Source organism: Hypanus sabinus, chromosome 5 (assembly GCF_030144855.1).
Source record: "Hypanus sabinus isolate sHypSab1 chromosome 5, sHypSab1.hap1, whole genome shotgun sequence".
NCBI classification, from domain to species: Eukaryota; Metazoa; Chordata; class Chondrichthyes; order Myliobatiformes; family Dasyatidae; genus Hypanus; species Hypanus sabinus.
Genome location: NC_082710.1, coordinates 135,766,880 through 135,779,791, shown reverse-complemented (window position 1 = coordinate 135,779,791; position 12,912 = coordinate 135,766,880). Strand labels below are relative to the sequence as shown.

Below are 12,912 nucleotides of genomic sequence, written 5' to 3'. Positions count from 1 at the left end.
ATCCATGGAGTAAAGGCAATGATCCTTTTCCTCTGTCTACCTGGTTATCTTGGTTACTTAAGGTTGTTATAGCTGTGGGTAATAGTGGGGATAAGCTATACTACTTATTAAATGTTCCCAATGGCGTGCACCTCAAACAGCCTCTGACAACCAAGTCCAGCTTCTAGCCTTCATGTCTGGCTTAGCTGTTAAGTCTATCGGAATCATTTCTACTGACAGGAGAAGGGGCAAAGGTGGGCTACTGGCACCTTAAAACCAGCCACTTTGTGCAGATGGGGCTCGTCAGCTACTGTTGACAGCACATCTCGGAGAAGGAATACTCTGATTCAAACTTCTGCTGCCTTGTGGCTATTTATGGGGAAGGCTTTGGGAGTAAACCTCCAGAAAAAAAATCCAGAGTTGGAGTCCCTAAGGCAGTCATATCTTGAGTTCAACACTGACTGGAAACTCTTACAATGCTGCTGGTGCCAAACTATATAGGTCTCTGCCGTTCCTTTGGGTTCATCATATGAATGGAGAGGGGGTGCTTGCAACATGGGCAACAGCTTGCTCTCTATATCATACTAACCAGGCTTGTGTATCTAGACAGCTAGGACACAATGTCCATGGTCAAACTTGACTGACAGAGGCCTCAATACGGTGACTGGATCAGAAAGTCTGGTGCTGGACATACAAACCAAGTGACCTGCTCAATGTCTCTGGTTTGTTATCTAGTAAGTTACTAATAGCTATTGTGTGTAGAGTACTGTAAATGCATCAAAGTCACTCACTCAATTCATTGTATCCCTGCAGTGTCTGAGAACAAATTCAAGACCCCATTCATTTACTTGTGTTTCAAGCATTTCAGTTCAGGTCAGCATGCTTGCTGTTAACCTATAGTTTGGTTTAAATATAAGTATAGCTTAAAAAAAAGGATCTGATAGGGGATCTCAGCAGGTCAAAGAGCATCTATGGAGGGAGATTAATGGTTAATATTTCAAGCTGGGACCCTTCATCACAACTGGAAAAGAAGGGGGCAGAAGCCAGAATAAAAGGGTGGGGGAGTGGCGGAGGAAGAGTATGAGCTGGCAGGTGAACCCAGTTGAGGGAGGGCAATAAAGGTGGGTGGGGAGAGGAGAAGAAGGGGACGGCATGACTGCCGGGAGGTGATAGGTGAAAAAGGAAAAGGGCTGAAGAAGGTGGAGTGGACAGGAGAGGACAGTAGAACATGGAATAAAGAGAAGGAGGTGGGGAACCAGTCAGGGTTAGGTGATGGTGACAGGGTCATGAGAACGGGGAAGGGGAAACAGAAGAGGTGAAGGACTACAGGGATAAGGGAAAATATAATGGGGGGGTGAGCCAGAGGGTAATGGTTAACAGAATTTAAAGAAATTGATGTTGATGCCATCAAATTGGAGACTACCAGGTCAGCATGTGTCCAGCAGAACAGGCCCTCAATCTGCATTGGGTCTCATCAATGTAGAGGAGGCTCCACCAGGTGCACGGGATATAGTGGATGATCTCAATACACTAGAAGATGAAGCTTGCCTCACTTATAAGTAATGTTTAGGGCTCTAAATGGTGGAGGGGGAGGGTAGGTAACTCAACCTCTCCAGTTAGCACAGTTGCATGAATCAGTATCAGGATGGTAAACAATGGGGAGAGACAAGTAGAGTAGGGTGTCATGGAGAGAGAAATCCCTGCAGAAAGCAAAGGGGGGAGTGGAAGATATGACTAGTAGTGTGATCTCATTGTAGGTGGCAGAGCTGTGAAAAAATATGTGTTGGATGTGTAGGCTCGTGAGGACAGGGAGGACTCTATCCTTGATACATCAGGGGTGGGGAATGGGTTGAGAGAAAACATGTGGGAAATGGAGGAAATGCGAGTGAGGGCTGCTTTGTTAGCAGAGGAGGGAAACTTGTTTTCTGAAACAAAGAGGACATTTCAGATGTACTGGAAGGGAAAGCATCCTAAGAACAGATGTCGTGGAGAAACTTGACGGATCAGACAGTTTCGGTGAAGAGAAATGGAGATTTGATGTTTTGTGTTGAGACCATTCACCTGGAGTGAAGGAGGGCAGTCAGCCAATGTAAAGAGGGAAGGGAAATAGATGGGGCAGATGGAGAACAGAGGAGTGGAAATAGCAACAGAGGCAGGGAGGTGCAAGGTAGAAATAACAAAGGTTTGCTGATGATAGGATCTGATGGGAGGTGAAAGTAGAGCATGGACTCAATTAAAGGAGGTGAGGTGGACAGATGGGAACAGTGTGGATAGGGAACACAATAGGAAGAATGTGGGGGTGATGGGTGAAGGAGGGGAAGAATGGTAGATAAGTCAGTTGTGCATAGACATTCCTCAAAAATATACCACCACACTTACTGATAATCAATGGGAACTATTGTTTATTGCCTTGTGAATTTCACTAAATTAGGATTGCAGAGGAATACTTCAATGACTTAAAACACCATTCACCCAAAATTAATATTTACTCCCAAGTATTTATCATTGAAGAGATGCTATCCATTTAGCTAATTAACCATGCAAATTATCAAACTTGTCTCACTGTATATATAACTCATTTGAAAATGGGAGACTGGACCCTGATAACTGTAATAAAAAGAATATTAATTGCTAAATGTTTTTGAACTCAGCTTTACGTGGAACTCTGAATCTTTTTGGAGATCAAGTTGCAGGTTCTACTCGGTATCTGGACTCTGTTGGTAGGTCCCAGGAAAGTTTCTGATGCTTGATGCTGGCTTCCTTGCAGCCAGTAGTATTTGGGATGAAGTCAACCATACAGTAAGAGATCATCCATCTCTGGCCTTCTTTTTACATCACAGTACTTAAACCAAGATATTTTGTGAAATTGTGACATTTACAGTCAACTGGAAAGACAGCTTGGAAAACACTCAATTATTATGATAAACTCACCAAGGGATGAAGTTATAGAGTCAATATGTCATACTGCATGGAAACTGGCCCTTAGGCCAAATTGGCCTACATTGACCAAGATTCCCATCTAGGCTAGTCCCACTTACCTATGTCTGTCTTATATCCCATCAATCCTTTCCTACCCATGTAACAGCCCCATTACATTTTAAATTTTAATACACTTGCCTCAACCACTTCCTCTGGCATCTCATTTCATCCTGTGAATGAATGTATTATCCCTCCGGTTCCTGTTAAATCCCTCTCCTCTCACCTTAAACCTATGCTCTCCAGTTCTTCATTTCTCAACTCTAGGGAGAAGACTGTGCATTCACCTTATCACGTCCCTCATGCACCTCTATAAAATCACCCTTTTTTCACCCTTTAAAATCACCCTTTATTTTCCTACATTTCAATCTGCTCAACAGCCCTCATGACTCAGACCTTTGAATCTCAGCAGCATTCTCATCAATCTCATCTGGACTCCCTCAAAAAGTTCAAATTGTAAAGGAAATTCAGTATCCAAGTATGTATATATTACTATATACCATCTTGAGATTAATTTTCTTGCAGGAATTTACAGGAAAAATGAAATACAATAGAATTTTATGAAAAACTATACTGTCTATAGGCAAAGACTGATAGATAACTAATGTGCACAACAAAACAAACTATGCAAATAAAAATAATACTGAAAGCATGAGTTGCAAAACATAATGGCATTTTTCCCTATAACAAGGCAATCAAAACTGAACACAATATTCCAAATGTGACCTCACCTGTGTCAACATGGTTGTGCACTTATGATTAATCTATCACTTATGCCTTGTTAGTCATGATGAAGTAAGCTCTATGTTCATAATTAGTTGAAATATAGAATAAGACCTGCATTTGTAAATCACTTTCCGTACTTCGGGAATGCCAAGGTACTGCATAGTGAACTTTTGATACATAGTTTCTTCTGTAATGTAATAGTTGATTTGAACACAGTAACCTCACAAACATCAGCACAGCCAAATTTGTTGCTCGGACTTCTTTTTTTCCAGTCCTGATGAGGGGTCTCGGCCTGAAACATTGACCACTTATTCATTTCCATAGATGCTCCCTGGTCTGCTGAGTTCCTCCAGCACTTTGTGTGTGCTGTTTATTTCTTGATTAGTAAGTGTGTCAAAAGTCATGGGGTGCAGGCAGGAGAATAGGGTTGAGAGAGATAATAATTCAGCCATGATGGAATGGTTGAGAAGACTCGATGGGCCAAATAGCCTAATTCTGCTCCTCTGTCTTATGATCTTATTAAGTTTACCCAGCCATGCCTACTTACCTTGATTACTTCTCTTGTTAGTTGAACTAATGCAATGGCCAACTACCTACTCTACACACGACAACCTCTTGCCTAAACCCATGCAAGTTATTCCAATTGCCTCATTTGTTACAAGAGCAATCCAATTTAAATGGCCCTCACTGCTTGCCCTTCTACAGTACTTATTAGACTAATGAAAACCTTCAAACCAAAATAAAACTATAACAGTCTTCCAAAATGCAGGTCTGAGGTTATTATGAAAATTGTAACTCTGGAAGCTGGATGAAAATCCTTTATTAATTTATCCTCGGCAAATTGTGAAGCAATTTCCTTACATTCCTCTGCATTAATGTGTTACTATTTTACTAAACAAAAAGTACTTATTTTTTTAAAGAGACACCATTCTGTTGAAGCAATTTCAGATTATTCTGAACTGTAATCATATTTAATAGCATTATCAATAAGAGCATTTTTGAATAATCATTTGACTGTGAGGCACACTGACTGTAAAACCCCGCAAGAATGTTCTCAGTCGTAGGACAATTTTGCAGGGCATTGTGTCAATTACATTACACTAACTAAATTCTGCAAAGCATATCCATTTTTATAATTAGCCTGGCTAGATGGTAAGTAATGTGTGGAGCAGTTAAGAATATATGGATAGGATACAAGAAACACTAATAGATTTATCGTAATTAATTAAGGGGTATATAGCAGGGCACAAAATCTCCTTGAATGAGGCACCTTACCTAATACCATCTTGATTAGTCTTGTTCCCACCCATTCAGTTTCAAAGCTTGTTACTCTTCCAGTTTTGCTGGAAGTGCATTAGTGATAGCAGCAGAGGAAGAGTAACAGGGCACCAAAGATATTATGAAGCTACAGGATGGCAGCACAGTGGTACAACTGGTGGAATTGTGTCTCTTGTTTCAGAGATGCAGGTTCAACCCTGACCTCTGACACTATCTGAGTGAAGTTTGACCGTTCACTCTGTGACCTCCCGGATTTTCTCTAGGTGCTCAGCTTTCTCTCATGTCTGAATGATATGGTAAATTGGTTAATTGGTCACTGTAACTTGCCTATAGTGTTGAGTGAGTGGTGGAATCTGGGTGGAAGGGGTAGTGGGAGGGAGTCAATAGGAACATAGGTAGAATAAAGTAGGCTAGAGTAAGATTAGGGTAAATGGGTGTTTGATAGTCAGCAGGGATTCAAATACTCAGTGGGAAGCACCAGGAGATATCCTGAATCAAGGAGGATTAACAAAACAAATACTGTATAGAACATATGATGGAGATGGATAGATGAATTGAATTGAGTGGTTTTGATGTCAAACCATATATAGAAAGAGAAGTAAAATGGGGGAAGTGGTTAGAGTAAAGAGAAGAAAAATAAAATTAGATATCATCATAAAATCTAACACAGATTCACTGCTTGATGGAATTAGTTGCTATGGTTTAATCGCTTACATTTCAGGGAAGAAAAATTGATTGACAATCATTTTGGAAGGGCACGTGCGTGAATAATTAATAGATAATGTTCAATCTGCATTTACTGGACAGGTAATGTGTGAATGCAGCACTTTTGGAAAACCTGAAGGGAGATTGAATTGCATGAATTCGTTTATGTGAAACAATAGACAGAATATCACAAATCATCTGGCAGTTTTGGTGATTTGCAATTCATAGCTTATCTGTTCCATGCCACAGATTTCTGGCCAATTTGCACATGCATGATTTTCTTGGAAATCCCAGGCCGGTGTTTTTCTTTTCCCTCTTTAATGTTCTTACATTTTTTCTTCTCTCGATATTGGATTAGATAGGATACAATTCACCCGCACCTTAAATATTTCACTCAGTGGTCAAATCTGGTGAACAAAGGGCATTGATGAGTTAGTTCACCTTTGGAAATGACCTAGAGGAGCACAAGGTCAGCATATTTACAACCAAGTAGCGATGACTATGAGGGACTCTGTTGAGTTTGCTGTTCACACAGTTCAGTTTGGCTGAATTGGTTACTGTGACTGACATTATCTCTGCAAAATCCGGAAACCAAACCCAAAGACATCATGAATGTAGATAAGTTGTTATAGCTGCATAAGAATAAGTGCCAAGGATCACGCATGGTGAAGTCCTTCCAATCAACAGATCCTCATGCAGGTTTCAAAATTTTACACAGTAAATTAGGGTCTATAAAAATGCTGTGATAGATTGGCCATCTAAGTATGCAAGAACATCAGAAACAGGAGCAGGGTTAATCCCTATGGCCTATTGAGTCTGCTCCCCCATTCAGTAACATCATGGCTGATCTGACCTTTGACCTTGACTCCATTTACTTCTCTAATTCCTATAACCCCAGATTCCCCCTCTTGTCTAAAGATCTGCCTACGTGAGCCTGGAATGTACTAAACCACTGCATGTTCATGACTCCCTTCGGTAGTCTCCCAACTTGTCCAGATTTCCTGGGATAGCTGACCCATTGCAAGTCACTTCCTCAACTTATTCTTTTGCAATACAGTGCGGGGGAGGGGGGGGGGTTGAGAATCATATTACTGCAAAGTGAATGGAATTATCAGATTATGCCTTAAGTTACAGATATTCACACCAATATCAAAAGGTATCCATGTATCCATTTCCAGGAATTTTAATCATACTCAGAATCTGGCAATGAGATTGAACAATTTGGCTCCATTTAGTCAACAGATGTTCATTGGAGGGGCGAGTTACAACGTGAAACAAAACATTATTTTTACTAAGGACTTTAGTGTTTAATTCTCATTCTCATTGGTTGAAATCAATAGCCTCTTTTATAACTGTGCACAGGAGTATGATCCGATCCTGCAAGTCATTTAACCATCATTTCTTCTGTTTCCATTCCTAGTCAATAATAATCAAGTGAAATAATGAATAGCAAGAGGTCATTCCGGCATTTGGATTGTCGGGATTGAATATGTTGGTTTTGAATTTGTTGCAGGGTTAGAGTGCTTTCTGATGCTAAATGACAAGGCAACATGTATGACAACTGGACAATGTGAGAGACAATGCTTTAATATGGGTGCCCTAGGAAACAGCTTTAAAAAGTACAGTAGATGTTACTAAATGATGCCAATAAGATAAGCAAGCTGTCAAAACTATCATATACTTTGAATGTTTCTGAATCTGAAACAATTTTCAAAGCATTCAAAAACAATTAAAATTAATAAATCAATGAGAAATAAAAAATGAACAAATGTTAAATAGTGAACTTCTCCTGAACTCAATGAATTCCAAAATTTGTAAGTTACAGCTGTTCGTCTCCATCATTTATGTAACATGGTGAGGGTTCAGTGTTAGATTGAAGAAGAAAGCCTTTAACTCTGAGTGGAGTCATTGGGACGCCGTCATGACAGCAGTTCTTTAGCAGGGTTTCTTGTTTCTATGACACTAGCTCGATACTCAACCCAGCATGGATGGAAAGCGTGCAAGGGAGCTGGCTGGATTCGAACTGGGGAGCCTTTGCTCCGAATTCCGGCGCTGATGCCACTACGCCACCAGCCGGTGTGTTAGATACCACAATACAAATATTGGGAAATATTCAGGGGTTCACGTTTCACTGTCAAAGTCCATCAGGAAAGCAGTTCGAGAAAGGCTAAAAAAATGTGGTTTCCACATCTGCATAGGTGTTCTAAACTTGATGGCATTTGCATGGTGAAATAGACACAGATCTGCAAAGAATGTTGTTATTTACTGGCAAGTTTTGTTCCATTTTATTGAAGCTTGGAGTTTAAATTCTAAACCTTCATCTTCTGAATTGTTAACTGAGCACTAAAACTGGCTACAGCTTGTAAACTTGTCCTCATAAAGGAAGGAGCTTTCCTCAATAAAACCCATTAAAGCAAAATTGCTAAGTCTGAAGTCTTAACTTGGCATTTTACATTTTAAGGATCTATGTCATGCTTGATAACAACATTATCAAGTTGTGTAAATAAGAAACAACATACAATATTTATTATCTGTACACAGATCAACTTTGAGAGTTTGAATGCACAGATTTGCACCAATTATACCATGAGAGATTGATGCTGGGCTTGGTTTTCCTATTTTACAAGACCCTGTTTCTGGCATCCAATTGCTTTAGATGGTTGTGCTGATCAGAGATAGTCTTAATACTCCATACACTCTATTCTGGGAGAACTGCTTCCAGCTAGCAAGAAGGCAAGCCAGAATTCTCACCTTCCAAAAAAATTCTGCCAATGCACAGCCAGGGAGATCAGAGAAACTGAGGAATGGGATGCTTTTCATTGTCTTTGGCAGCAAAATATTTGGCATGGAGCCAAACTAATAAAGTAAGGTTACACCAGTAATAACATAGGTTTATTTTTAAAACTTGCAAGTACTGAAACCATCTATTAGAAGATGCTTAGTACATAGCATGGCTAGAGTCCATTATGGTCCATTCTGTGTTTTATGTCCAATTAATAGTATGCAACTTCTTTGTATTCTTACATTATAGGAGTGTTATGAGGTTGTTGCTAGGATTGGAGGATCTGAGTTAGGGACTAGTTTACTAAGTTGAGTCTTTATTGTTTGGAACATTGGAGAAGTGTTTAAAATTATGACAAGAACAGATAAGGTTAATAGAAACAGAATTTTTCTCAGCTTAGAGGAGACTAAAATCAGGGTGCGTAGATTTAATGTGAAAGGGGAAAGATTTTAAAGGGACATGAGAGCAATTGTTTTACTCAGAACCTGGTGAGTACGTGGAATGATCTGCTAGAAAAAATGGTTGCAGCAGATGCAGTAGTAACATTTAAGAAGCTCTTGTGTAAGTACAGGGAGGGCCAGGGCTTAGATCAGTGGTTCCTGATGTTTTAATGCCATGGACCAATGACCATTCAACAAGGGAATTTCTGGCTTAGAGGGATACAGGCTAAATGCCGGAAATTGGGACCAGGTGGGTGGATATGATGGGTCTATTGGTCTGAAGAATCGGAATCTGTGCTGTAATGCACTGTGATCCCATATGATGAATATCTCCATAAGCAAGTACTTTCAGGTGAAATGTAAGCAAAGGCTAAGTAAGTGGATATATATGTCAGAACTTGTTGCTGGATGTAATTTTACTCTTGGAGCAAGTTTTCAACAATACTGGTGTTACAAGTAATTGAGCACTTGCTTAATCAAGTCATAACAAAATCATACAAGCATAAACTGGATTGATACTTTCACAAGTTTTACACAATTTGGTACTAAGCAATATTAATAAATAGGAGGATACATGTAAACAGAAGAAGGCTTGAATCAAAATTGACCATTCAATTCTCAGACTTACTTTCTCCCATGCAGTGGAAAAAGTTTATGAACTCTTCTGTCCCAACATGGATTTTGATGCCTACACCCTAAATATCATCGTCATCATCATGATTATGTGCTGTGTTGTAAGACATTGGCAATCATTGTCTTCATGACCATGATTTTTCTTGGCAAATTTTTTGGTGCTAAGCAGGTGCTACATCTTGCCCCGGAGTAATGTGTAGGCTTGCGGAGGGGAGGAGTGACTTTGATCCTTTGATCAAGATGTATTTCAACCCTGCCACCCTAAGTATCTCCTTTCTTAGAATAGATCAGTCTGTAAAATACTTACATCAACACTTCTAGTTATGTGCTTCAACTAGCTGAAGGAAAATAATTGATGCATTTAGATTCTTCTCAGCCGCTCTTGAAGAGCACAGTAACTATAACTTACAAACTTTTACATTTAAAATTCTTCGCACTATGAGTGTGTGCAAACAAATCTGAGCATAGCACAAACCTAATGCTAACTTTCTCACAAAATTAACAAGTTTATACAATTATTTAAGCTATCACAGCAACAGGGAGCAAAGCTATTTTGCTTGCTATAATTTAAGTATTTATTATATTCTACTGCAATATCTTGGTTATTTTCACTACTTTGAGATGAAGTGAAAAGGGTTGCAGAGTTCTGTTGGGGTGGATAAAGTACAAGTTTAATTATCATTCAACCATACAGGAATAGAGCCAAACAAAACAGTGTTCCTCCAGGACCAAGATGCAAATCATCTTACCAACAGCATACAACACATAGCACCTAGCACAAAAAACAGATATGGCTACAATTTCAGGAAAAAAAACATACAGTCTAAAAGAAAAAAATAGTTTAGGCCAGGTGCGTGGCATGATGATAAATTGTCCTTGTTCAGCTTGTTCTTCCAATTAGTAAACGCTGGAGGGGGCAGCACCCAGAGATAATCCAGAGATTATACAACGGAAAGCAACAGTTTACATTCATTAAAATCCGGGTAAATGAGAGAATGCATATGCGAAAAGAACATTCCTGCAGCACCTGACAATCAGATGTATGAGGCCCAGGGCATTAACTTCTGTTTTTCCAGTAATGTAGAATCACACATCACATGTGCCAATGTATTTGCACTTTGATGGCAGGCATTCTGGAATCTTAGAAGACAGACTAGCTGGCAATCCAGCAAAAACCTCGCACGTTGGTATGCCTCTTTGATCCTCACCAATTATTATAACAATACCATAGAAAACATCCTATCCAGAAGCATCGGTGTTACTGCAAGAAACTGCAGAGAGTTATGGACACAGCTCAGCACATCTCCGAAACCATCCTGTTCTCCATGGACTCTGTCTACCTTTCTCACTGCTTCAGTAAAGTAGCCAAAATAATGAAAGCCTTCACTCACACTGCACATTCTCTCGTCTCTCCTCTCCCATCAGGCAGAAGATGCAAAAACATGAAAGCACATACCATCAGGCTGAAGGACAGCATCCATTCTGGTGTTTAAACACTATTCAATCATCCCGTTGCATGATTAGATGGACTCTTGATCTCAGAACCTACCTCACTATGGCTCTTGCTCCTTATTAGCCAGCACTGTGCTTTTTGAAATTTTTGCACTTTATTCCACATCCTGTTAACTTTGCTCCCTGTACTACTTCAATGCACTGATGTACTGAAATGGGTGGCATATCAAACGTTTTTCCACGGTATGACAATAATAAGTATTGACAATGATGAGTGGCATGACAACAACTGTGATTACGTCCATTTAGTAATAACCTGACTAAACTTGTTGCCTGAGTTCACACCCGAAGAAAAGCCACATGGTTAAGTAGCAGCAACAGAAGTTAGTGAGACTATCCTTAATCCAGAACCCAGACCTGTTTTTCCAGGAGAGAACAGGCTGATTTATACACCCCACATATTCATCATCTGTGTTATTATCTTTCAGAAACTTGCTCGATTTGCACATTAATTGGCTATGAACTTGATACAATAAGCTAAGACTGATGGTTAACAGCATACATAAGAACCTTTCAAGGTGAAGGCTACAGGGGAAGTAGAGTGAGGGGAGTCATAAGGTATAACTCCATTAAAACTGTTGCTGGGATCCTGGACAAAGCTATGGTAAACAAGGAACCATGTCCTGCTGAGCACCAGTCGTATTTGTCTGGGTATAGCAGCCATAACAAGGGCAGGATCTCACATTTGATGTAATGGGTTTTTACCTTTTTCACTGTGTATTCTTTTTGCTTCATGTCCTCCTTCCTGACAGGCAAGATCACCTTCCTTGGAACCAGGTGGGATAGTGGGAGACAAGCCCAGCAGGGTCTGGTTAATCGACAGTCCATTCTGATGGACAGCTGTCAGTAAAAGCGAACAATGTTCAGTAAGTAGCCAAACAGCATCAAACAAATTAGCTTCATCAGAACACTCCCAAACTAATTTGCTCTGACAACAATTTTAATAAACCAGAACGAACTTAAACACTTCTTTTCAGATCTACACAACCTCTGGAGGATAGTGACATCACTTGGTGAAGTGGAATGCAAGAAAATTGGATCGACATCAGGTATTCATCAGACTGTGAATTTCTGATGCTCCTGGGCTCTGTAATCCAGCCAAGGTGATTTGTGCACACATTTCAATCAATTGTTCACAGTGCACTGTGAATAAAGACGGACAATGAAAACAACCCAGGTTCAATTCTGATCCCCGATATTATCCACGTGAAGTTTGCAATTCTCCTTGTGATTGCTCTTCCCTGGATGCTCCAGTTCCTCCCACATACCAAATACTGTATGTGCTGGCTGGTAGCTTTAATTTGTTATTACACATTGCTCAAAGCAATTTATTGCTTGTTCCAGGGCTATGATATTTCTGTCCAACAGATTTGCCAGCTATCTGGAAGCTAACTTCATATCATCTCATTGCCCTTTAGTCACGCTCTATTGAAATTCAATTGGTGGCCTAGGACAGCTCCAGAAAACAGTAAGCTTACTCTGAGGATCTTAGCACTTCTAAACAATAAGGTAACAATGGGAGTACAGCATAATGGTGCAGCTTGTAGAGCTGCTACTTAAGAGTCCAAGAGACCCTGGTTCAACCCTGATTTGAGTGGTGTCTGTATATGCTCCTTGACACCAGATTCTAAAGACACGTGGAGTGGTAGGTTAATTGGAAGCTGTAAACAGCCCGTAGTGTGCAGGTTACATTGCAAAAGTTGGAGGGAGTTGCAAAGAGTTGATGAGAATTTTTTTGAAATGGAGCTAACGTAGGAATAGCATAGCTGATGGTTAGCATGGATTTGCTGGGCTAAAGAGCCTGGTTCCGTGCTATGACTTCAATCTAGAGAATGTCAAACTGCAGAAACAGGTCCTGTAATCAGACGAACGATGCAACCC

At 40.1% G+C, this 12,912-nt stretch overlaps 1 protein-coding gene across 2 annotated transcripts in view; it reads right to left on the bottom strand.

Annotated features, from left to right (window-relative positions):
* The window catches only part of dachc (dachshund c), a 540,735-nt gene that overhangs the window by 106,937 nt on the left and 420,886 nt on the right, over positions 1 to 12,912 (bottom strand). For both annotated transcript variants that reach the window (XM_059970454.1, XM_059970456.1), the window contains one exon: positions 11,737 to 11,871. In XM_059970454.1, the coding sequence (XP_059826437.1) occupies positions 11,737 to 11,871 (135 nt within the window). The remainder of the gene's footprint in view (positions 1 to 11,736; positions 11,872 to 12,912) is intronic.